This window comes from Rattus rattus, chromosome 10, assembly GCF_011064425.1.
Source record: "Rattus rattus isolate New Zealand chromosome 10, Rrattus_CSIRO_v1, whole genome shotgun sequence".
In the NCBI taxonomy this organism is placed as follows: Eukaryota; Metazoa; Chordata; class Mammalia; order Rodentia; family Muridae; genus Rattus; species Rattus rattus.
In genome coordinates this window covers 73,026,833-73,054,123 of record NC_046163.1, presented here as the reverse complement: position 1 = coordinate 73,054,123, position 27,291 = coordinate 73,026,833, and the positions used below count along the sequence as shown (strand labels likewise).

The window sequence follows — 27,291 nt, the reverse complement described above, 5'->3', positions numbered from 1 at the left end:
GAACCAGAGACACCCAGTTGAGGAATTGGCTCCATTAGCTTGACCTGTGGGTGTGTCTGTGGGTATTCACTTGATTAATGATTGATGTGGCGGGTCCAGCCCACCACCCCTGGGCAGCTAGTCCTGAGTTGTGTAGACAAGGTTGAGAATGAACAGGACAGTGTAAGGAACATTCATCTGTAGCCTCTGTTTTAAATCCTGTCTTTAGGTCCTGGTTGGGTTCCTACCTGACTTGACTTCCCTCAGTGCTGGGCTATAACATGGGAATGTGTTTCCTTTCTTTCCCTTTATATTGCTTTTGATCACTGTTTTATCATGGCAGTGGAGACACAGACTAGGACAGTTATCCCTCCCTACATTCTTACTCTACCCTCCAGTTCCCTACCCTACTCGCCCTTCTTGTTTCATTATTCCCCTTTTTCTCTTCATACTACCATAGTTAAAGGTATCATCGGCTTCAAAATTATTATTATTCTAAGGTATTTTATGTAAGCTTTGAAGTAATCACAAAGTCAACCTTACTAGTTATACAAAGATAAAGTTACCAAACATAACCACTGCCAAAGGAGCATCAAATTACAGAGGAAGAAAATAAGTGAGAAAGAATGGAAGCAAAGTAGAAAAAAGTCAGGAAACAAAATAATAGGGGTCATTCTTTACTTATCTATAATTTGCTTTAAAACAAAGTTAGCCATATGCTGTAATAGGAAAAATATATAGAGTTGCTGAATAGATGAAGCAGTATGCAGCTGCCTGTAAAGAGACTTAAGATACAGCTTTAAAGACACATAATCTGAAAGCAAGTGAAGGGAAAAGATGTTCCATGAGAGTGGCAAATGGAATAAGGCAGGGAGATCATTGTTAGACAAAGTGAAAGGCTGTCACAACAGATAGCATTGTAGATGTGTAACGTTTTCTGGGATAAAGTAGAAAAACAGCTTTTACACAAGTAAGGCAATGGCAGACCAAAAAAAAAAAAAAAGGATTCTATCCAAGTCTAGCTTGATGAATCAATGAATTTTTCAGGATTATTTGCAGGAGAATGGTTGTCTCAAAGGCAACTTCAAGCCCCACCCTTAGCACAGATAACTCAGGAAAAACTACACTGCTGAAATATTCCAACTCCCGGTTAATCTTTCGCCTCCTGTAAATCTTACTAGCTCTTAACAGTTATATGTAGTTGAAGCAGGAGGGATTGGTATCTGGATTCTCAGGTAAGGGTCTTCTGACCTTTCTCTTTCCTTCCATAAATGAATGCTGACAGAATTTTCACTATTACTCAGATCTAGCTCTGAGCGGTGTTTTTTGCTTATTTCTGCAGGACAAGGTATCTTATAGGTTACAGCATTACTTGTACTTCATGTTGGTGATGGTCATTAAGCTCGGAATTAGCGGCACTACACTAAAATGGTCAGTTGAGTATAGGGATGTGACAGTTATAAATTCATATTCACATCAGAGCACGTGAATATGTAAAGCAAATGTTAACAGAATTGATGGATGAAATCGACGGCAATACTGTAGTAGTACAGGACTTCAGTACTCCATTTTTAGCAATAAATAGATCATTCATCAAATGAACTCAGTAAAAAAGGAGCAGATATAAATAGAACACAAATAACAAGAATATACATTCTTCTCAAGTGTACATAGGACATTCTGTAAGACATGTAAAATATTAGACTACTACCATGCATGCAGTATACAGAAAGAGATTAATGTGTTTCTGTCTCTTCATAATATCAGGAATATCAAAAGCTATTCAATAACAATAAATTCACTAGGTATATGTCATGGTTTCAGTGGCAATAACTTGCTAGATAATTCTGTTTTTCTGGGTAATCTTGGCTGAGGTATGTTCGATTTTTTGTTTGTTTGTTTCCATCCTAAAAGCTGCTCCCCTGATTCCCCCCCAGAGACCCTCCTCCCATCCCCCCCTTTCCATCTCTCGTCTGAGAGGACGGCCCTCTGGGTATGCCCTCACCCCTGGCACATCAAGTCCCTGCCAGATTAGGGAGTATTCTCTCCCCACTGAGGCCAGATAAGGCAGTCCTGTGGGGGAACAGATACCACAGTCAGGCTACAGTTTTAGGGAGAGTCTCTGCCCCAGTTGTTGGGGGACCCACATGGGGACTGAGCGAACATCTGCTACCTGTGTGTTCGTTGGTTGGTGGCTCAGTCTCTGAGATCACTCAGGGGTTCAGGTTAGTTGACTCTGTTGGTCTTGTGGGGTTCCCATCCCCTCAGGGTCTTCAATCTTTTCCCCAACTGTTACACAAGAGTCGCCTACCTCTGTCCAAGGTTGGGCTGCTTGGTATCTGCTTTGTTTCAGTCAGCTGCTGGTTAGAGGGCAGTGGGTGGGAGAGTGAGGAGAATGAGGGCGCAGGATCAGGTATCAGGAGAGACAGGGGAGAGAACCAGAGGGCCAAAAGAATGAATGAAATCTGCCCCAGGGTAGGGGTGTGTGGGGGAATCTCTAGGAAGTCCCAGAGTCCTGGGATGGAGGAGGCGCCTAGGATTCAATGCAGCTGACCTTTGCCTCGATGCAATGGGAACATGGAGCTTGGAGAGGCCACCTCCTGTAGCCAGGCAGGACCCCAGTGGCGGGATAAGGACACCAACACTCACAAAACTTTGAACACAAAATTTGACCTGTCTAAAAAGAAATGCAGGGACAAGGTGGAGCAGAGACTGAGGAATGGCCAAATCACTGGCCCAGGTAAGAACCCATCCCTTTGATGTCACCAATCCCTGACATTATTAATGATTCTCTATTATGCTGGCAGACAAGAGCCTAGCCTAACTATCCTCTGAATATAAAGTCTTTTAAAGAGCAGTTGTAATTACTAATGTTAATGTTCACGCTGTACATTATATCCCCCTCCCACCGTGTGTTCTGGGTACGGTTGCTGCGATGAAACACCATGACCAAAGCAACTTGGAGAGGAAAGGGTCTTGTAGATCTTGACATGGTGGTGAATACACAAGCCTACATATATAAGATTGTGTAAAAGTCTTTTCTTTTCTGCCAGGTGATGGTGGTGCTAGCTTTTAATCCTAGCACTTGGGAGGCAGGGGCAGGATCTCTGAGTTTGAGGCCATATTGGACTATAGAACAAGTTTGAGGACAGCCGGGGCTACACAGAGAAACCTTGTCTCAAAAAAGCAAAACAAACAAAAGTCTCTTTCTCATAGGAAGAGGAGCAGGTGGAATTTAAATTTAAAACACACCACTTACAGTCGTGTGTACAGAATGATGTGTAGTTATGAGTTGCTGTGAAGTGTAGCATGAATTGTTTTAATTTTATGATATACTAGACAGTTTGCAGCATATTAACTGAGTATTGCCAACATTAATTGAGTATTGCTGACATTGAGTTTTGCTGTTTTAAGTATGAAGTCATCTCTTGTTTCAGATTTGAGTTTCTTTGCTGAATCTTGCTGACAAAGCATTCCCTTACCTAGGTATTCACATTAATGCTTACAAAGTGTGAATGAATTCATATTTGTATTATGTACACAAATACATAAGACATTTCCTTTGCCTTCATGACGCTTGTAATGTCTTTAAATATAAGACTTATAGGAAATAACTATAATTTACTGCAGATTGTGTAGTAAGATGATAAAAAGATTTAGTTAGGAAGGAATGAAGAAGGAAATCAAAAGGCCCAAAAGAAGATATGAGTTTTTCATTGACAAGAAAGAAAAATATCCTGAAGCTTCTACGATAGTGACCCCTGGGAATCGGCAACTGGAGCAGACGGTTACTTATTCCTTAATATTCTTTACTCTGTGTGTAGATACCGCCTCATTGGTTCCTCCTCTGCTATGTGCATCATCTCTGATCAGAGCGTTGCCTGGGATGCCGAGGCACCTATTTGTGAATGTAAGTTCGTTTTTCTTCTATTACTTTTATTGATGTATTTTAAAATTTCTCTTGAATTATATAATTTCTGCAGGACTGAGATTGACCCCGGGGTCTCATGCATGCTAGGAGGTGCTCTACTACAGACATAAACTTGAAAATTTACAGACTTGGACATGCAAATTTTGGCCCTGCACCCAGCAATTGACACATTTCTTTCTTTTTTTTTTTTTTTTTTAAACTTTCTGTGTACTCTTGCTATCTATCAACTTAACCAAGTTTTGAAATGTTTGCTTCCTTGGGTCTTTAGTGTATATATTTGTTATAGCCTCCAGTACATGTTGACTACAAGAGATAATATTAGACTTTCAGAGGTCATCTTAAAGCATTTGCTTCAGTTTTTTAAATAAGGCAACATTCGTGATGAGTATATTGTCCTCCTGGACAATGAACACAGATTTTGTATGAGATTTTCTATGAGAGGTGCGGGGCCACTGAAGGAGCTGCTGATGCCGTGGTGAAAGGGTTACATGTGCTAAGGACAAAGACGTTGTGACTGGGCATTCTTGCTATAGATCAAGGATAACTGGAGAGAAGGGGTGCAAGTCTGTTTGGGATGCATGAAGAGGGCCACTCTGAGTGTTCTCAGCTTGAGTATTGTATAAAAAAGGAGAGAAAGATATTCCTGGACTGACAGTTAGTACTGTGTGTCTGTGGTTGGGATCAAAAGAGGCAGCAGAATCTGGAAGCTTTCGATCTCTAAAGCAGATGATGATGTCTGCTGATGCATTGTCAGAAAGCTCCTGAGCAAGGTAGGAGGCCTAGGGCCAAGGCACCCAAGATTGAGTGTCTCATTGCTCCATGTGTCCCGCAACACAGATGCCGTGATGTCAGCAACAGATTGCCAAAAGATATAGGCTGTCCTTGTCTTCTACTTCCAAGTCTGAGTCCAGTCCAAAACCACTCTTTAACAGATAAATGATCAGACTAAAAACAATATTCTCTGATTAAGGAAATTCTCCTTAATTTCTAATTTGCTGAAAGATTTGCCCTTATTGTGTGTTTTAATTATAATTCTACACACACAAAATAATCATATCTGTTTTTCCTCCATCTTGTTAATATGTCACCTTGACTTTAAAGGGCCCAACCAACTGAATTTGTAAAATAAAACTATCTTGGTTCTGATGTGTCATATATTATAATTTTCTATATTTGTATGTATTCAGATATATGTGTGATTGCTAATATCTTTTAATGTTAGCATTTTAAAGTTGATTTAATATTTGAAATGAGCTTGTGAAACCCCATTTTGGTCATTGTATCACCCTGTTTAAAAATTGCTGAATTCAGTTTTCTAATTTTGTTTAGGATATTTGCATCTATGTTTCAAGAAATACTAGCTTATAATTAGCTTTTTTTTCTTTTAGTATCACTGTCCAGTTTAGGCATCAAGGCTTTGTTGCCTCATAAAATGTTCTGGATATTATTATTTTCTGTTCTCTAGAATAATTTGTTTAATAATAATAATGTTATTTTGGCTTACATGTTTCAGTGGGTTCAGTAATAGAGTTGTCTAGATCTGAGTGAGGGGAAGTTACTATGGTTATTACATTTTTAATTGCTGATTTTATTTTCATAATAACTAAAAATAACATATTTTATTTAATGTCTTATTGAATTAACTTAGGATAAGTTTTGTTTTTCAAGGCATTTACTCATGTCTTTTTATGTCTTCTTAGTTATCATTATCGTTTCGATGTCTATAGATTCTGTAGTGATACAAAGTTGAGAGACTGGTTATAACATCTGTTTCTTTGGTCAGTTTTGCCAGAGATCTATCAATTCTGTTAAGCTTTTCACAAGCCATCTTTAACTTTGTTGTGTGTTTCCCAGTGTATGTCTATTTTTAATTTTCATTCCTGCATGTTATTTTCTTTCTTTCATTTGCTTTTACCTCAACTTTACGTACTTCTCTGCTCAATTGATTGACATGGCTAATAAGATATTTTGTTTTAAACTTTTACTTTTTATGATGCATGTTTAAATCTATACATTCGGTTCAAACTGTTTTATTTACCTTCATGTTTTTCTTGTCTATTACTACTGTGCACAAAAGTTGTCTGACAGATAGGCTAATTACAAGTGTGATACTTAATTTCTAAACATTGTGAGATTTTCCAATTTATCATTTTTTACTGGTTTACTTTGAAACATACTGAGTCCTATTTTACGGCTCAGAATAGAGACAATTTTGATAATGTTCTTAAAAAGATTGGATAGTGGTTTTATGTAATTTTTTATAAATGTGATTTAGAAAAATGATTTAGAATAAATTTTTATTTTCCTCTATTTTTCTCTTAGTTTCTGATGGGAGTATATAAAGTATATATATTCATTCTCTAAGGTTCATATAACAAGTTATTGCAAACTTGGTAGCTTAAGGAAGAGGGATTTATTATCTTTTAGTTTGATGGTCAAAATGCTCAAGTCACGTTATCAGTAATATGTTTGGTTTCTTCTGGAAGCCAAGAGAGAGAATCTATTTTTTTTCTTCTACTTTTATGGTTTATGACATCATTCTCTGTCTCCTTGTCACATTATCTTCTCTGTATTGTTCTTTTTTCATTTGTTAGACAATATTGTATTAGTTTCTATAATCAAACCCACAATAGCTAAAATCTTACATATTTAATTCAGTGTACTACCCTTGGACACATAAGAAAGCATTAAGTTTTTTATTTTTAAACTGATACGGCTGTTGAAAGGTGTAGCCCAGGCTAGCTTCAGACTAACCTGTCATCTGTCCTCCACCTCTTCAGCGTATCTTACTGTCATGTGTCATCACCGTGCACCTCTAAATTCTGTCTGTTATAAAGACAGTGCGTGCCCTTGTCTAAGATAAACTGTGCCTTCCCCATGTCCCCAGTACCACAAACAACTGCAACTGCGTGACTCCATTGCTTCCCACCAATTTCTTTCTCATGTTACTTCTTCATGCTTCACAAGCGATGGGATTATTTCTATGGAAAAAAATTGTTATCTTGCAATGAATTATGCTGCCTTGGCATCCATTTCGAATATAACAGCCTTATTTGGCCACAGTTTACTGTCCGTGGTTTAAGTTACCCATGACCAACCAACCCAAAACATATTAGATATAAAATTTTAGAAATAAATAATTTTTAAGTTTTAAGTTATGCATCATCGTAAAGAGTGTGACCAACTCTTAGGCTGTCTTTTTCCATTCAGCACTATCCCACTGAGGGTGAAATGATCTTTTTCAGTATATCTATTTATGCTGCAGATCCAGTAGCCAACCCATTTGTCAGGCTACTCTAGGTATCTAGTGCTTGTGTTCGAATAATTCTTAGACAGCAGCCTAGTGCTAGACAATTGGCCATTCACTTCATTTCGTCATACAGACATTCAGTAGTTATACATCCTGAAAGAAGATGAGTAAAGCATATTAAGATTTTAGTGAAAGATGCCATATTTATATAGCTTACTACAGTGTAGCTATCATTCTTCTATTTAGTATAATTTTACTGTGTGAAATTTATAGATTAAATATTATCATAGTGCCTGATACTAGCCGCATTTTCAGCCATCTCCAGCAGTTTTGGAGTGTATCCCCATGGATGATTGGAACGTACTTTATAGCTTCCTCATACCAGAAGTAGTAAATTAGTAATTTTTGAAGGGAATTCTTGTTCTGCTTTTTTCTGGCTTCTTCGTTGTGGTCGTTATAGATATCTGAATCATATAGCCACACCCTGGTGACTACTTTTCCATGGGACAGCTAGATAAAAGACACTGAATAGTTCTTCTGACCCCACATCTTACAGTTCCACGTGTGTGAATTCATACCTGCTTTCACTGAGCCCACTAACTAATGGACGTTTGCCTGGCTAACTGACTGGGATTCTAATAGAGATTCATCCCGTAGGTTTCTCTCTGGCCTTCTCACACAGACAGACCTCTGTGACTTCATGTGTCCCATGTACTCTTAGAGCAAGCAGAAAACAAAATACTTTCTATCTTGTTTCTGATCTACTCATTGAATGTGAGGAGTTAAACTTTGCCCCCACACAGCTATTTTAGGTAACGTCTCCCCTTGCTGTGGCTCTATCAGTTCTATATGAAACTCTCGTTCTTCGGCCTGAAGAACTATTTTGGCATTCCTTTGTATTTTATAAATCTGGAACTTTCATTGTTGAAACATTTTCTCCTTTGGTTCCTTTTATTTATTGTCTTTGCTTCATGGCTGTTATACAGGATGGTAGAATTAGATTTTATATCTTTGTGATGTGTCTAGATGAAGAATTATTTGAACATTGTTGTTCCAGTTTATACATCTTTTTGAATCTACAATTCTGTGATATCTTTTGTCAGACTTAGAAAGTTTTAGTTATTCTTCAGTGTTGTGCTTATTTTATCCCTCCAGTCTCTCTGTGTAATGTCATGTGAGTGTGTCATTCCTTTATATCATAGTTCCTGCTACTACTGCTGCTTATTTAAAACAAACAAACAAACAAACAAACAAACCCAGGAGACAGATTACTGGAGATCATTTTATTTAAGCTTGGGTTTGGGGAAAAACGGGATAGAAGTTATGCTCCTGATAGCACAATACAGACAACTTCTCAAAGTAGAAAAGAGAGTTTATTTTGGAGCCAAACATGAATGGCCATGACTGGGGAACACAGATTTTGGTTGCCCCAAATTCCATGATCTAATATGGCAACATTTGATGAAGTTGTCAATGCATAAGCTACAGATCTTATTTTAAAGGGAGCAAGAGATAATTTATCTGGGAGCTATTTCTAAGTGACTATATATGGCCCAGTACAAGAGATTTAGATTTTGCCAAATTCCATGCTTCAGTGTGGAAGCAGTTTCATGAAGTTTTATATTTTTCCAGAAAAAAAAAAGTATTAAATCAAGGCAAATTTAAAGTAAATTGTTGGGTATGTTAGATGGGGAGTTAAAATGAGATGGGAAGAGCTTTTCTATTGACCTAAGATGATATCTGATAACATTCTTGGCTTTTGGGCTGGTGGAAGCTAATGGAATGCTAAGTTAATAGATTCCAGAAAGCTTCTTTCTGTTAGCCACAGGATGTTAGTAGGGAAAGAATGGATATTCTGGATGGCTAGAATGAGCCCACAGTAGTTAGGTAATTAGCCTCTGGACTTGCAATACTCCAATTTCTTCAGTACTGGAATTCTAGTCATCGAACCAGTCTCTGCATATACAGCTTCTTTTCAGGAAATTTCTCTCAAAAAGTTTCTATATTAAAAAAAATAAGGAAAGTTCTAATCAAGGCACTTTTAAAATTCATTGGTGGAAATATTAAGTAGATGGGCTTGAAGCAAAGCAGAGAAACTTCTATAGACCTCAGACGCTGTCTGATGGTATTCTTAGCCTTTTGTTAGTAGGAACCAGGGTTATGTTAAGTTAATATGCCACAGAAGAGGGTGAGGAATGGCTAGACAAATTGTTAGTTAGACTCTGAATCTGTAAAATTGTGAGGTACAGACACCTTCCACCCTACCCTTTACCTGGATAAAACGATTAGCCAGACACTGAGACTATCCACGAGACAGAAGTAATCTCCAGAGAACCATCTTGCTCTCTCACACAGTAAGGACTTCTTCAGACCATCTTGTAAAGCCAGGGCTGAGACAGTGGTCAATGAGAGGAGACTGTACCTAGAACAGGTAGGACCATGGCTGCTCGACTGTAAATAACTCTTGCCTTTTGTCCCAATTCTTACTCTATTTAAACCTGCAGCTTCTGCCAGTACTCAGAAGGCAAACTTTGGGGTCAGTGGACCACCCTTTCTGTTTTATTTGTTCATTTTAAATAACTGTCCTTCTTGTACGTTTTAACTATTTCCTTAATTGGCATCCTGGGCCCTGGTGGCTACACCCCTACTATACTGTACCTATGTGATTCAGCCTGCTAGAGTCCTGGTAAAACAACAGATCAGACTGAGTTACAGAGAGAAAGTGACTGAAGGTTTGGACGATTTTTCTGTTAAGGGGAATAAGCTGATTGATAACCATGCTTGTGTGAAGAGATGAGCACAGGAGTCAACTTAAAGGAGTCAGGCACAAAATTAGTGAAGTCAGTTGCTTATCAGTATAGTGATACAATTGAGATAATTAGCTTCTATGATAAAGTATTTATTTCAGCTTACAGTTTTGAGGGTCCAGTTCTACAGCTCAGGGCCTCTGCTGAGGTAGCACCTCATAGCAGGAGCACATGGAGGACCAAAACTACGAATAACAAAAGCTAATGAGCCAAAGCACAGAGAGGAAGAGCCCCACCTCTCCTTAAGGCCACGCCCTCACCGAGGCCCCTCCTCCTATTGCCCTCTTGCCATCAGTAGACCAAGCCTTTGGTACATTGCATTGTGGGAACATTACCCATATTTAAAACACAGCAATTACCCACACTCTTCTTAGTTTTCTTTATTCTGTGAGGCTCCTGGACACTGGCCAAATCACACTATTTTGATTCAATCTCAGGAACTTTAATTTTTCTTGACTATCTACAGGACTTGAAGATTTCCAACCTTTGTAAAGTAAGTGTCAGTCATCATTGATTCTAAGATTACAGTTCTTTCCAAGGTACTACCAGAACTTCCTTGTGTAGGAGGCCCTGGACTCCAGCTTTTTTTATCCTTTGATTTGTTAAGACCACCACAAACTCAATAGATTCCTCGTCCCTCTTACTGGTTTGACTCCCTCACCCCAAGGAACAGTAGCCCAGTACAAATCACTTTCATTTTAAGAATAGTTAGGGGTTTTTGTAAACTAGTTCATAAAATTCATCTTATATTAATTTGAGGTTTCTGTCCTTTACATGTCTCAAAATACTTGAAATTATATTTAGAATTATGTATTACTTGAAAATTGACAGAATTTGGTGGGGTTGTACTCTTAAGTTATTGGTCAAATTTATCTTTACATATTTTGCATGAATATTAATGGTCTATATTTTCACTTAGGCATTACATTTTCAAAATGCTTAATGCAGAGTAATCTACAGTTTCACCAATTTTCTTGTATTTGCAGGCATATTCCAATTGTATTTTGTACTTCTATCCATTTCTGTTTCATTTGCCTCTTATTTTTTCTTAGTGAATATTATTTTTTAAATACTTCCTTTCAGTTAACAACAAATTTTGAAATTATAGACAGGAAGAAAAATCTAGAAGCTAATATAAACTTTCTAGTATGATCCAAGAGTTATTTCAGAAAAAGGTTATTTCATGAAAAGGTCAGCTTTATGAGTTTATAGGAAATAAGTAGGAAAGTCAGAGCATATGTTACTGTGTGAATCTAAACGGCAACATTTTAAAGTTCACCTGCAAGTCAGTAAATATTAAAAGCAAATAATAAGTGTAACTATTTTCAGTTCAGTGATTCACTGGGTTTAATCTGCTTTTTTTGCCTAGCAATTCCTTGTGAGATACCCCCAAGCATTCCCAATGGAGATTTCTTCAGTCCTAACAGAGAAGATTTTCATTATGGAATGGTAGTTACCTACCAGTGCAACACTGATGCGAGAGGGAAGAAGCTCTTTAACCTGGTGGGTGAGCCCTCCTTACACTGTACCAGCATCGATGGTCAAGTTGGAGTCTGGAGTGGCCCTCCTCCTCAGTGCATTGAACTCAACAAATGTACTCCTCCCCATGTTGAAAATGCAGTCATAGTGTCTGAAAACAAAAGCTTGTTTTCCTTAAGGGATATGGTGGAGTTTAGATGTCAGGATGGCTTTATGATGAAAGGAGACAGCAGTGTGTATTGTCGATCCCTAAACAGATGGGAGCCTCAGTTACCAAGCTGCTTCAAGGGTAAGTCTGACCTGGGCTTCGAAGTGTGCAATGCCATGGAATTGGGACTGGGGATAGGGTTGGTTCTGGATGAGGGAATAAAGTGAACAGGTTGAATGAGTAAATTTTCTTGGAAGGGAATATGAAATCAAGAAGGGATATGTTTGTGTGGGTGCTCAAGCACCCTTATAAGCACATCCACTCAAATTGAGAAGCAGGGCTAAATGTGAGCAAGGATTGTGATACCTCCTGGGAATTCTCATACACTGAAGTTCTTTTCATGCGTGGCAGTGTCCAGCTCCCATCAGCTGTTCCTAATATGCATATCAGCTGTGCATGTATTTACTGATATGAAGCGAGTGATTCGTGGGCAGTTACATTTAACGTATGCATATTTAATTTATAAAACAAAGCTGTGGAGTAGTTAACTATTTTTCCATATTCAGGCTTAGAGGCTAGATAATTTTCCAAGATGATATAGATACTAACTTGCAGAGCGAAGATTAGAATCTACGTCTGCTTATCTGCCAGGTTTTTCGAAGAACAAAGGCTTTCCTGTAGAAAATGGGTTATAAAGATGTTAGGTCAGGAAGAGTAAGAGGCGGAAAGCAGTGTTGCTAAGGATTAGGGAGCTACTGTTACTATAGAAATGGGCGGACACAGTTGGCCCTGCCCTGCTTGACACTGTCACTCTCTGTCAGCCAGACTGTGTGGTGTGCTTCCAGAATAGAGCCAGTCCTTGCTGGTCATTGGTGTTATTAGAATCTGAGTAGCTACTGCCCACTTGCGTGGCATCAAGGCTGTCTCAAATGAAGCTTTTCCTGAATACATACAGGTCTCTATCACATCTCTTGTCTCTCAGTTTGATATATGTGCTTCCAGGTAGCAGAACTTAATTAGAGCCCTTAGAGCTTTGTTTTTTAACCTGTGGGTTGAGACCACTTTGGCAAGTCTCTTTCTCTAACAGTATTTGCGTTGTAATTCAATAACAGTACCAAAATTACAGTTTTGAGGTAGCAACCAAGATAATTTTATGGCTGGGGGTCACCGCTGCATGAGCAACTGTACTAACGTGTCACAACCATTAGGAAGGTTGGGAACCACTTCCCTAGAGCAAAGAAATTGTAGTTTTCATGCTTCTTCCCATAACAGTGAAAAGGTAATATATAGCACGAGGTGGGAATCAACATAAATTTAATCAGCCTAGTCTTTAAATATAACAGCATAATCTAGTAATCAAAGATGAGCCCTCAAAGGAAATAATTTATTGTAGACCAGTATCCCATTTTTAACTGGAGAAATCTCAAGGTTAGAGAATTGACTTGAAATGAGGTTTTGGATTGTTATTGTTTTTGTTGTTGTTGTGGTATTTGTTTTGTTGTGCAGTGTGTGTGTGTGTGTGTGTGTGTGTACACACATGTGCACATGTGTATATGTGTGTGAGACAGAGACAGAGGGAGCTTTCCCCTTTTTGCAACTTAATGCAGTTGTGCTAAGACTCTCATATATCCTCACTCTCTGAGTTCAAAAACATTGCTTAAAGAGAGGCTGGACCCAGGCCTATTAGAACACTGCATATATAGTGCATGCTTTCATTATGATAAACTGGAGGGCTTTTTTTTTTTTTTGTAAAGTTTTTTTACAGTCCAGTCATTATCCCCTCCTGGTCTGCCCTCTGGCTGTTCCTCATCCTATAACCCTCCCTGGGGCCTCAAGCCTCTCGAGGGTTAGGTGCATCTTCTTTCACTGAGACCAGACCAGACAGCCCTCTGTCCCGGGCCTCATATCAGCTGGTGTATGCTCAGTGAAACTGGAGTATTTTTAAAAAAGGTTTTGTTCATCTATCTTCTGAATGGAGTGAAAACAATGACTGTATAGCACTGGCTTTGTAGGGCCGCAAAGAGAGGCATCTCCTCACCTAGGCCAGGTCCTCAGTGAAGCAGGATTCAGAGGAGGTCAGAACAGAAACTTGTTAGCACCATGGTGGTTGTTCATTAGGAAATATGTCAGAACATTGAGATTCCTCTTACAGTCTAAAGTGTGAAACTAAACGTTGGTAATGCCTTTCTATAAAGGTAGCATGGGAATCTAAAATAAACCATCGATCTTCATTTTGTGTAGGGTGCGTAGAAATGGGAAGTGTAGCCAGGCAGTAGTGGTTCACACATTTAATCCCAGTGGATCTCTGTGCGTTAGAGGCCAGCTTGCTCTACACAGCTAATTCCAGGATATCCAAAGCTACACAAAGAAATCCTGTCTCGAAAAACAAACAAAACAAAACAAAACTCTATATTGGAAGGGTTGTAACCCTAGTGTACACCTTACAGATAAAATAGTAAATTCAAGATTTATCGGCCATAGTCACAGTCATAGTTACATTTGGCCGAAAAGTCATTTTGACATATGTAAATCAGGCTGTTTTTGCTTTCTTCTTTCTTTTCCCACATACAGACCTGTAGTTGTGATCCTTTAGCATCTGTGATCCAGTTTACCACTGAGAGAAAATTGTTTCCATGCCTGAAACTTTCTTTCCTCCTCAATATGTCAGCTGCACCAAAATCCAATACTTGGATTATACCCCCAAAGAAAGATCAGTTTTCTCCAAGCAGAAAGTGCTCTACTGTTGTGAGCCAGGCCACGCTGTCCTTTGGGCTGATTCTCTGCATTGCAGAGTCCTGTGCCCCCGACGTGTGCAGGTCCCAAGGCTGCCATCTTGCTTGACATATATGGCTTATGTTTTTATTCACCATACACTGCTGTTATTTCTGTTTGGCTTTTTTATTTTTCTCCAGTGAAATCCTGTGGTGCTTTCCCGGACGAGCTTCCTAATGGGCGTGTATCCGTTCCACAAAATCTTCAACCCGGGGCCAAAGTGACCTTTGTTTGTAATACAGGGTGAGTGCAAGCAGACCTAGTCTGTTGGACATTAATGAGTCTGTTGGAACAAGTCTGAACTTGTCCACATTATGAGAAGGTTGGCATGGAGAAGACACAACTTCTAGTATTGTATATAGGAAAGACTGATGAGTGGTAGAATTCATAAAATGAAATATGAAGGGAAAACTGGAATGTTTATTAAATGACAGATTCAAAAACAAATATAACTACTGGTTTTAAATATATAGGTAATTACTAAGTGAAAAACTCACTTTCTAAATAGAGAATAACACTAGTAATTTTGAGAAAAATTATATATTACAGAAAGTTATGTAAATAACAATACATTGAGCTGTCATTTTCAGAAAAAAATCCTCAATAATAGAATTTATAGGAGAAACAAAAAAAAAAAAAATAAGGTGCAGGATTAAAAAACCCACTACGTATACTTGATCAGTAATTGGCTTCGAGCTCTGAAATGCTGACTGATACTGACATTTTAGGTGAAGCCATAAACATGCTTGACAGCAGCCTCTATGAAGCTACCAGCCATGAACACCACAGAATCTGCTCTTCAGTGCTGTACAGAATTCTTGGCAGGCACCAAATACCAGGAACATGAAAGATTTAGGAGAGCATAAGAGTTTAACATCCTTTGAGAATTTTGGATGACTTCTTACAAAAATTGGCTTTTTCCCCTTTCAATTTTCTCTCTAGTCCCAATGCTTCAAAAGGCAAAACAAACAAAATAGCAAACCCCCCCACCACAAACAATACATTTTAAGTCTCTGATATGCCATATGCTTATACTAAATAAGTCATCTGCGTCTCTGAGTTACCCAGAAAAACATATTTTTCCGTAGCTGAGCATGCCGTTCTAAGGTAAGCAACAACCACAGGTACTGAGATACCAGTCTCTGTATCCTGCCTGTTACCTCTGCTTCTTCAGTGCTAGAGTTGGCGAGGCGTTACCTTGTCAGAGTAGGTTTACAGTTGGGTACCGTTCTTCCTGCAGTATGATCTGGTGTCTGAGTTAGAGTCCAGGGTCTGGCTGTGCCCTGACTGCCTTCAGTGTCAGCTGGGAGTGTTGTTAAATACAAGTCCCGTTGCTTCGCAATTCTGTTTTACCCACCTGCTACAAGCTGTGGTAATTGAATGGCTTTACAGCCACACATCCCTTCCATCTCCTGGTTTCATATCCTTAAAATCCTCAGATGCTTTTTTGGCTAGACCTGGGAATTCATTTTACAGCCCACTACCCATTTCTTCCTTAGGTATCAATTAAAAGGCAATTCTGCTAGTCATTGTGTTCTTGATGGAGTGGAAAGCATTTGGAATAGCAGTGTTCCTGTGTGTGAACGTGAGTATATAGAGTAAGACTTTAATCTAGTTGTTCACCCTAACTTTTTATACTTTAACCCACACCCTCCCTGATAGTGTTTTTTCTATATTCTAGTCTGATATAGTGACAGAAATTGATTACACTAATAAAATTTTGTTTTGAATCAAAGTGAGTATCTCCTTGCTTTAGAATCTCTTTGATTAGCATCGATCATTTTGAATTCTGTATTATATGTGATATTTCCTAATTAGAGAAAGTGTATGTCCAGGAGTCCGGGGTGTGTCCATATCTTTAGCACAATGATAAACACTGGGAAGTTCAGGACAGGACTTAAAGCTGTGGGAAAGAACTCTGAAAACATGAGTTCGAAAACATATACTTTCTCAACTATTTAAAATACAAGGATACAATATGAGTTGTGTAATGAGCTTCACAGATCTAAAGGAACAGAAGTAGCTGCACTATAAGCCAAGCTGCCAGAAAAATACTGAGGAAGGAGATACAAGATACTTGGACTGGTGATCCCAGGAGATCTCACCCAGCTAAGTTTTCATTCATGCTTACAAGAGCAGGCAGATTCTTGAGTTCAGGGTCAGCCTGGGACAGAGCAAGGTTAGCCTCAGGTGTGGTTAGAAAAGGTAATTTCAGGGTAGGATCCCACCCAGAAGGCTTAATTTCTGTGCTTAACAAAGGCAGGCTGATCTCTGAGTTCTTTTGCAATGTTTAAAAAAGAAAGTGTTTGCTGTCTCCTAAGAATCAAGGGATCTGAGATCATAATGCTGACTCAGGGGATAATCTAAAGGAAACCTGTGGAAAAGAGTGAGTTGATATGTAAATAAATTAAAAAAAAAACTGGGCCTTTGATCTGCCATAGATGAGCTATCCAGAGGATTTTTGGAATAGCAAGAGAGAACTGTCTTGAGCAGAACATAGAGAAAGCAGTCCTGATAGCAGAACACAGGCCACCAGCTTGGACCCGTGACTTGACTCTGAGTGGTTTGTTCCGCTGCTCTCAAACCCCGCTTCTCTCAGAACCCCTCTCCAAGCTGAGGCTGGTCCTTGGCAGTGTCGACCTTGAGGCCAAGATGGGTACCACATGTGCACTGAGGAACATTCCATATCCAAAACGTAACACTCTTTAGGAAGTTCATGGTTAGTCCTTTTAGTAGAGTCTGTAGTAATAGAATCAGGATAAGTATATTGTGATTCAGTGATATGTCTCCCAGGGGTCACAGTGGCCAATGACATTGTGCTTGGTGATAGTTATTGTTTAGGAATCTATTATTATTGGTAGGAAATTCTTTAGGTCTGTAGAAAGCAAGACTGGACAAAAAGCAGTTATCTTGATTCATTTTTAGGAGATGTATCATTTATGAAATCTGCCGCCCACAATATTTTGTTTTTTTCTTTAAATTCCAGAACAATTAAAAATTTAAGGACAATAGAACCCAACAAGCCATGGGCCTGTCCATGTGTACTCTTTGGGTAGCGGTTTAGTCCCTGGGAGCTCTGGTCGGCTGGTATTGTTGTTCTTATGGGGTTGTAAGCTCCTTCAGCTCCTTCAATCCTTTCTCTAACTCCTCCAGTGGGGACCCTGTTCTCAGTTCAGTGGTTTGCTGCTAGCATCCCCCTGTGTATTTGTCAGGATCTGACTGAGCCTCTCAGGAGAGAACTATATCAGGCTCCTGTCAGCATTCACTTCTTGGCTTCACCAATATTGTCTGGGTTTGGTAGCTGTTTTATGTGGGCTGGATCCCCAGGTGGGGCAGGCTCTGAATGGCCATTCCGGCAGTCTCTGTTCCAAATTTTGCCTCCATATCTCCTATGATTATTTTTGTTCCCCCTTTTAAAAAGGACTGAAACATTCACACTTTGAGCTTCATGTGATCTGTGGATTGTATCTTGGGTAATTTGAGCTTTTGGGCTAATATCTATTTATCAGTGAGTGCCTACCATTTTTGTTTTGTTTTTTTTGTTTGTTTGTTTTTTTGTATGTGTGTGTATGTGTGTGTGATTGAGTTATCTCACTCAGGATATTTTCTAGTTCCATCCATTTGCCTATGAATTTCATGAAGTCATTGTTTTTGATAGCTGAGTAATATTCCATCGTGTAGATGTACCATATTTCCTGTATCCATTCCTCTGTTGAAGGGCATCTGGGTTCTTTCCAGCTTCTGGCTATTATAAATAAGGTTGTTATGAATGGAATCGAGAATGTGTCTTTATTATATGTTGGAGCATCTTTTGGGTTATGCCCAGGAGTGGTATAGCTGGGTCCTCAGGTAATACAATGTCCACTTTTCTGAGGAATCTTCAGAATGATTTCCAGAGTGGCTATAGGAGCTTGCAATCCCACCAACAATGGAGTGTTCCTCTTTCTTCACATCCTCAACAGCATCTGCTGTCCCCTGAGTTTTTGATCTTAGCCATTCTGACTGGTGTGAGTAGTATCTCAGGGTTGTTTTGATTTGCATTTCTCTGATGACTAAGTGTGTTGAGGACGGTATTTATGGCTGGAATGAAAAAGAAAGCAATTTAAAGTATGAATTAAATGAAATAAAAGAAATTAAATAGATAGTATATAAAATTAGAATCTCAAGTTACTAGTTTCTTTGTTCTATATATACAAGTAGGCCAGAAGCATTTACATTTACCCCATAGCCAAAATACCAGTATATGTTATATACCAAGAAAGGTAGCATGAAATTGTAATTTTTTTATTAGGTGTGGCTCACATGGACCAAGGGCTAGCACATGGTTTCCTGACATACCTTTCTAAAAATTTCCAGCTGCAAGTTGGTAATCCAAAGTGTCCCATGTTCCCTTACTGTACACAAATAAAAGTCAGAAAATTTAAAGAATAAATTTGTGAGGGTGACAATTAATCTTTGCTGAAAACATACCCAATTTTGTGAAGAGCAGAATCTGGGGTTACAGATGTTTCTGTAATAGTACTTTTAATTAACCACAAAATACTAATTTCCTTGTGATTTTTCTAATTGCAGAAGTGATATGTAAACTCCCTCAGGATATGAGTGGATTCCAGAAAGGGTTGCAAATGAAAAAAGATTATTACTATGGAGATAATGTAGCCTTGGAATGTAAGGATGGGTATACTCTAAAAGGCAGTTCTCAGAGCCAGTGCCAGTCCGATGCCAGCTGGGATCCTCCTCTGCCCAAATGTGTCTCTAGTAAGTGCAAAGTTGAGGGGTGGAGCTCCTCCTCAGCCTGGTCACTGACTGCCCAGTCATCTCTGTATCCTGTGCCCACTGTGATGGGGTGTGATGTGTAGTGATGAGGGAGCTGAGAATGCACTCTCTCAAAATTTAACAAATAGGAATATTAGTAAAAAATTACTTGAAGTGTGACCGCAGGGGTCTTTTGGAAGATTTTTCTGAAGGGATATTCTTTGCATACAAAGACAGGAATATAACCTGAATGACCCGAGACCAAGAACTGGGGCTGTGATAAGACAAGTATTTTATTTCATTGAAGCAAACTTTTTTTTTTTTTAACCAATTTTCACTTTCCTACTCATACATCTGTTAATGATATTCCCAGAATTTATACAGGTTCAGTGACCCATGTGTCTTGCCGTTCCTTCACATATTCATTTTCTTTGTCTACAAAGTGTAAAAGCATGTGGCTTAGGTCATTTATTTTGTGAAGGGCTATGTTTATGAGTAGCTTTATTAAAAGTTCAATGTTTGTGTTTTTTAGCCTCGTTGGTTAATTAAGTAATCAATCCAACCATGGTCCCCAATAAAAATTTAAGAGGAGGTGGTGGGATTTCTTTTCCTCAGTTCGAAAGCATAATTTCTCAGCTATTTAAAATATAAGGATACAATATGAGTTGTGTAATGATCTTCACAGATCTAAAGGAACAGAGGTAGCTGCACCATAAGCCAAGCTGTCAGAAAAATACTGAGGAAGGAGATACAAGATACTTGGACTGGTGATCCCAGGAGATCTCACCCAGCTAAGTTTTCATTCATGCTTACAAGAGCAGGCAGATTCTTGAGTTCAGGGTCAGCCTGGGACAGAGCAAGGTTAGCCTCAGGTAGGCTAATTTCAGGGTAGGATCCCACCCAGAAGGCTTAATTTCTGTGCTTAACAAAGGCAGGCTGATCTCTGAGTTCTTTTGCAATGTTTAAAAAAGAAAGTGTTTGCTGTCTCCTAAGAATCAAGGGATCTGAGATCATCATGCTGACTTATGGGATAATCTAAAGGAAACCTGTGGTAAAGAATGAGGTGATCTGTAAATAAATAAAAAAAACAAAAACTGGGCCTTTGATCTGCCATAGATGAGCTATCCAGAGGATTTTTGGAATAGCAAGAGAGAACTGTCTTGAGCAGAACATAGAGAAAGCAGTCCTGATATCAGAACACAGGCCACCAGCTTGGACCTGTGACTTGACTCTGAGTGGTTTGTTTCGCTGCTCTCAAACCCCACTTCTCTCAGAACCCCTCTCCAAGCTGAGGCTGGTCCTTGGCAGTGTCGACCTTGAGGCCAAGATGGGTAGCACATGTGCACGAGGAACATTCCATATCCAAAACATAGCACTCTTTAGGAAGTTCATGGTTAGTCCTTTTAGTAGAGTCTGTAGTAATAGAATCAGGATAAGTATATTGTGATTCAGTGATATGTCTCCCAGGGGTCACAGTGGCCAGTGACAATGTGCTTGGTGATAGTTATTGTTTAGGAATCTATTATTATTGGTAGGAAATTCTTTAGGTCTGTAGAAAGCAAGACTGGACAGAAAGCAGGTATCTTGATTGATTTTTAGGAGATGTATCATTTATGAAATCTGCCGCCCACAATGTTTTGTTTTTTTCTTTAAATTCCAGAACAATTACAAATTTTAGGACAATAGAACCCAATAGCAGGGCATCCAGAACTCACCCATTTCTTTCTTTTTAAAACATCTAGCATACCATGTTTCTGTGAAATCAGTGCCTGATTTCGTCCCAAATGTTTGTCCTTTCTTCTTACCTGTGGATGAGAACAAAAGAAATGGCAGCTAGAAGTGAGAAGTGCTCTGCAAGTTCTGGTTCTTGTGCTCCTAGGGATGTCTGCTTAGTGCCACAGGTGGTGGGGGTTTAGAGTTGGTGTAACAGTTTAGCACACCAGTTATAACCCTGTTGTCAGTCACAAGATTTAGATTCAGCTGGCTTCTGGGTTCCTTTTTTTTTTTTTAATTTATTTATTTTATTTTATTGGATATTTTTATTTACATATCAAATGTTACTCCCTTTTCCAGTTTCCCATCCATAAGCTCTCATCCCATTCCCCTCCCCCTTCTATAAGGGTGTTCCCCTTCCCCAACCACCTCCCCCTTCCCACCTCCCGCCGTGATATTCCTCTACACTTCTAGCCTTGGCAGGACCAAGGGCTTCTCCCCGCATTGGTGCCCAACAAGGCTATCCTCTGCTACATATTGAGCTGGAGCCATGGGTCAGTCCATGTGTAAGTCCATGTGTACTCTTTGGGTAGCGGTTTATTCCCTGGGAACTCTGGTTGGTTGGTATTGTTGTTCTTATGGGGTTGCAAGCTCCTTCAGAGCATTCGATCCTGTCCATAATTCCTCCAGTGAGGACCCCGGTCTGAGTTCAATGATTTGGTGCTAGCATTTGCCTCTGTATTTGTCACGCTCTGGCTGAGCCTATCAGGAGAGAACTATATCAGGCTCCTGTCAGCATTCACTTCTTGGCTTCATCAATATTGTCTAGGTTTGGTAGTTTTATTTATATGGGCTGGATCCCCAGGTGGAGCAGGCTCCGAATGGCCGTTCCTTTAGTCTCTGCTCCAAACTTTGCCTCCATATCTCCTCCTATGAATGTTTTTGTTCCCCCTTTTAAGAAGGAATGAAGCATCCACACTTTGGTTGTCCTTCTTCCTGAGCTTCATGTGGTCTGTGGATTGTATCTTGGGTAGTTCGAACTTTTGGGCTAATATCCACTTATCAGTGAGTGCTTACCTTTTTTGTGTGTGTGTGATTGGGTTATCTCACTCAGGATATTTTCTAGTTCTATCCATTTGCCTATGAATTTCATGTAGTCATTGTTTTTGATAGCTGAGTAATATTCCATCGTGTAGATGTACATTTTCTGTATCTATTCCTCTGTTGAAGGGCATCTGGGTTCTTTCCAGCTTCTGGCTATTATAAATAAGGTTGTTATGAATGGAATCGAGAATGTGTCTTTATTATATGTTGGAGCATCTTTTGGGTTATGCCCAGGAGTGGTATAGCTGGGTCCTCAGGTAATACAATGTCCACTTTTCTGAGGAATCTTCAGACTGATTTCCAGAGTGGCTATAGGAGCTTGCAATCCCACCAACAATGGAGTGTTCCTCTTTCTTCACATCCTCAACAGCATCTGCTGTCCCCTGAGTTTTTGATCTTAGCCATTCTGACTGGTGTGAGTAGTATCTCAGGGTTGTTTTGATTTGCATTTCTCTGATGACTAAGTGTGTTGAGGACGGTATTTATGGCTGGAATGAAAAAGAAAGCAATTTAAAGTATGAATTAAATGAAATAAAAGAAATTAAATAGATAGTATATAAAATTAGAATCTCAAGTTACTAGTTTCTTTGTTCTATATATACAAGTAGGCCAGAAGCATTTACATTTACCCCATAGCCAAAATACCAGTATATGTTATATACCAAGAAAGGTAGCATGAAATTGTAATTTTTTTATTAGGTGTGGCTCACATAGACCAAGGGCTAGCACATGGTTTCCTGACATACCTTTCTAAAAATTTCCAGCTGCAAGTTGGTAATCCAAAGTGTCCCATGTTCCCTTACTGTACACAAATAAAAGTCAGAAAATTTAAAGAATAAATTTGTGAGGGTGACAATTAATCTTTGCTGAAAACATACCCCATTTGGAGGGCAGAATCTGGGGTTACAGATGTTTCTGTAATAGTACTTTTAATTAACCACAAAATACTAATTTCCTTGTGATTTTTCTAATTGCAGAAGTGATATGTAAACTCCCTCAGGATATGAGTGGATTCCAGAAAGGGTTGCAAATGAAAAAAGATTATTACTATGGAGATAATGTAGCCTTGGAATGTGAGGATGGGTATACTCTAAAAGGCAGTTCTCAGAGCCAGTGCCAGTCCGATGCCAGCTGGGATCCTCCTCTGCCCAAATGTGTCTCTAGTAAGTGCAAAGTTGAGGGGTGGAGCCCCTCCTCAGCCTGGTCACTGACTGCCCAGTCATCTCTGTATCCTGTGCCCACTGTGATGGGGTGTGATGTTGTGTAGTGATGAGGGAGCTGAGAATGCACTCTCTCAAAATTTAACAAATAGGAATATTAGTAAAAAATCACTTGAAATGTGACCGCAGGGGTCTTTTGGAAGATTTTTCTGAAGGGATATTCTTTGCATACAAAGACAGGAATATAACCTGAATGACCCGAGACCAAGAAATGGGGCTGTGATAAGACAAGTATTTTATTTCATTGAAGCAAACATTTTCTTTACCAATTTTCACTTTCCTACTCATACATCTCTTAATGATAATCCTAGAATTTATCCAGGTTCAGTGACCCATTTGTCTTGCCGTTCCTTCACATATTTATTTTCTTTGTCTGCAAAGTGTCAAAGCATGTGGCTTAGGTCATTTATCTTGTGAAGGGCTATGTTTATGAGTAGCTTTATTAAAAGTTCAATGTTTGTGTTTTTTAGCCTCGTTGGTTAATTAACTAATCAATCCAACCATGGTCCCCAATAAAAATTTAAGAGGAGGTGGTGGGATTGCTTTTCCTCAACACTAGGTGGTAGGCAGTGAAATACAAGACCCACAAAGGTTCACAGCATGGAAGCGCCCCTTCCTTTCTGTCTTCATGCTCTCTAGTCTGTTATCTCTCCTCAAGCTCCCACTGCTCTCTCTACCTCATTCTACCATTGCATTTATCATATGGGTTTCCTTATGGCCTGAGAGCCAAGATACCACATCAATAGGCCTTTGAGAACTGTTTGCAGAGAGTGCCTTCCACAGTGGAGACAGCTGCAGGCCATGTCTCTCACTATTGTAGGTGAAGGAATTTCATTTCATATAGTGAACACATTAAAATGTGGAAATTATGTTATTCTGAGTTCTGCAAGCAACTGGAGGGTGTTATAACTTGTACATATCAAGGAATAGCTGAACAGAATTAGCACTGAATAACTTCTTGGGTTGGGCTGTCAATTGATAGTAGATTACTTGCCTGTCGTGCTCAAGGCAGTGGGCTCCATCCCTAGCACCACAAACTATTGAAGTAATAAATAAAACGTCTAAGTGCTATTTCCCTTCCTGCCTGCTTAAGTTCTTCTTTATAACATTTGTTATGTACTAAGATTGTTCAAGATCCATTTTTATATCTAATTCCTTCAAGGTATTCAATTACCAATAATTTAGAGAAATTATAAACTCGACACTTTCAGAGTATGGAATGTTTTTGCATTTCTTTGGCAAAAGTTAATGGGTGTCCTGAATAAGAGTGTTCAGAATATACTGAAGATCTGCCTGGGACAGAAAGTTCAGACATCTGGGGAAACAGCACTGCAGTTACTAAATCAAAACAAAGTATGAAGTAACAACAGCAAACATAAAGAAGTTAAAAATTGATATTAGTGGGGTTGGGGATTTAGCTCAGTGGTAGAGCGCTTGCCTAGGAAGCGCAAGGCCCTGGGTTCGGTCCCCAGCTCCGAAAAAAAAAAATTGATATTAGTGAAGTAAAAGTTTTATAAATGAAAAAGTATCATAAATGTAATGAAGACTTCACAAAAGTTATCAAATAATTCAGTCATCATTTCAAGACAGGCTAGGACTTCTTTTTATCTTGAATACATACAAGATATGATTAGAGTTAAAGTTACATAAATTTTATAATAATACATTTATCAAGCAACTTAAGCTGAGGAGGACGTGGTTGAGTAGTAAACCATGTGTTTATTGGCAGTTTGTGTGTGTGTGTGTTTGGAGTCATGTTTTTTTTTTTTTCATACAATATATTCTAATCCAGATTTTCTGTCCCTCTTCTAGATCCTCTCCACCTTCCTACCCATCTAACTTTACTGTTCTTTTTCTTTAAAACAAACAAATAAACACACACACACAAACAAAAAGCAAGCAAAAAGAACAGAATGGAACAAAACAAAGAAAAAGCACAAGATACACACACACACACACACACACACACACACACACACACACACACACACATATGCATACCCACACAGAAAACTCATAAAACCACAACATCAATAACCATAATATATAAAAGCAAAAGAAGAAGAGTAAGATTAAAAAATTTCCCAGATTATCAATATGAGACAAAACAAAACAAAACCTCCTCTAATACCACCGAGGCTATTTTGAGTTAACCATGCATTGCTGGTCATAAGGTCCTTGGGTGCATTTCGTATACTCAGTGTAACTCCACTGGAGAAATCTAATTTTTTACTTGTGAGCCGTTGTCAGTTTGAGATGGCTACTTGGTTAGTGGTGGGAGCGAATGTCCACTTCCCTGTCTCAGTGCTGGGTCCCCATCCGGCTTAGACCTTTGCAGAGCTACCACATTATGTACCAGTAACATTTCTTTGGCTTTTTCTCTCTTTCAGGCTCAAACAGTGGTCTAATAGCTGGTAAGTCCTGTGATGGGTTTACTGAGAAATTCTTTAGCTGTAAGTATCTACTTATAATAAATGATATGTAAAAAGAAGTCATAATATCTTGTAAGTTCAATTAAAATTAGTGTAAGTTTAGGGTAAACTTAGTGTAAGTTGTGGGTCATGACCCTTGGGGCTAATGGACCCTTTCACAGGGGTCACTTAAGGAAAACAGATATTTACATTACGATTCGTAACAGTAATAGAATTACAATTTTGAAATACCAATGAGAATAGTTTTATTGTTGGGGTCACCATAACATGAGGAACTATATTAAAGGGCCATAGCATTAGGAAGGTTGAGAACCACTGGTTTAGGGTATCATGAGATTGGCATCTTCATGCACATTGAAGGACCTCATCTTTGAATTATATGAGTGAGTAATCATTCTTTGCTGTCAACAATTCTTTATTTTAATATGACTAGAGAGGCAATTCCTTCTTTACTTTGTGCCCAGAAATGTGGTCATCCTGATAGTTTGTACTGTAAAATTGTAAGACCATCATGTGGGTGAATCCTGTGTCTGGAGATAGAAGATTTAGAGGAGAAAGGAGCTTTTATTCTTAGCAAATAATTCCAGGGTACAGGCCATCACTGTGGGGAGTCAAGGTGGCAGGAATTTGAAGCAGCTTCTCACATTCACAGTCAAGAACCTTTCTCTGTTCTTGTGTAGTCCATGATCCCTTACCTGAGAATGATGCCACCTACAGTGTGAGTCTATAGGGCCACCTTAGTAAGTAAGATACCTCTCTCAGCCATGCCTACAGGACAACCAGAGCTAGCTAATTCCTCACTCAGACTCTCAAGTGATTCTAAACTGGGTCAAGTTGATCGTTTAACCAACACAAATGGAATTATACAGTTTGATACCAAGGGGATTTCTATCACACAGAGCAGCCTGTCTCACGCCTTCCATTAAAGACTTGGGTAAGCTATGTGTACTGAGTCCAGCAGCACCATTGTTATGAAGGGCTGGGTTGTTGGGAAGAAGCCTATAGAATGCTCTGGCCACTCCGTAATTAATACTGTAGGTCTAATGCCCTACATTAAAACCCAAATAGAGCAGAACCTAGGGTAAAGTTACATGTAAAAGAATCATTGATAACCAACAATGGGATTAGTTATTAGGATAGAGTTTGAAACTTTTGTGATGTGTTTTTCATTTATTTTGTTTTCCTGTTTAGGAATTTTCATTGGGATAATCATCGTTATTTTATCCATCATTTTTTCCTATTGGATGATTATGAAGTTTAAAAAACGGTGAGTATAGCCACATTCTCCAAATAAATTTTAGCAGGAAGCCGTGACCTATACCTGTAGTCTAACATTCTTGTGTCGTAGACAGGATAGCCATAAGTCTGAGGTTTGTCTGGGTCACAGAATATACCATGCCAAACAAACGAAGCAAAAATAGTCTGGGGAAGGTGGCTTAGTGGTTAAAACACTTGCACAGCAAGTATGAGGACCAAAGTTTGGATCCCCAGCTCCTATTGCCAGGTGGACATGGTAGCTTTCCCATAATTCCAGTGCTCAGAAGGTGGAGACAGTGGATATCCTGGAACACATCGATTAGACAGACTTGCCATAAAAGTTTGCTCTGGGTTTTACTGACCTTGTTTCAATGGAATAAGGTGTGGTAAACAAGAGAGGAAGACTCCTAACCCATACATCACTTACATATACCCTCACATATG

The 27,291-nt window shown here is 39.1% G+C and overlaps 1 protein-coding gene across 3 annotated transcripts in view; it reads left to right on the top strand.

The window, feature by feature from the left end:
* Positions 1 to 3,766: 3,766 nt before the first annotated feature.
* Positions 3,767 to 27,291, top strand: part of LOC116911077 (complement component receptor 1-like protein) — a 30,608-nt gene continuing 7,083 nt past the window's right edge. For 2 of the 3 annotated variants that reach the window (XM_032914860.1, XM_032914859.1), the window contains exons 1-8: positions 3,767 to 3,889; positions 11,337 to 11,735; positions 14,507 to 14,609; positions 15,866 to 15,951; positions 18,939 to 19,124; positions 22,916 to 23,101; positions 25,549 to 25,572; positions 26,782 to 26,857. In XM_032914860.1, the coding sequence (XP_032770751.1) occupies positions 3,832 to 3,889; positions 11,337 to 11,735; positions 14,507 to 14,609; positions 15,866 to 15,951; positions 18,939 to 19,124; positions 22,916 to 23,101; positions 25,549 to 25,572; positions 26,782 to 26,857 (1,118 nt within the window). In that variant the 5' untranslated portion in view covers positions 3,767 to 3,831. The remainder of the gene's footprint in view (positions 3,890 to 11,336; positions 11,736 to 14,506; positions 14,610 to 15,865; positions 15,952 to 18,938; positions 19,125 to 22,915; positions 23,102 to 25,548; positions 25,573 to 26,781; positions 26,858 to 27,291) is intronic. The other variant, XM_032914861.1, reaches the window with a different exon arrangement.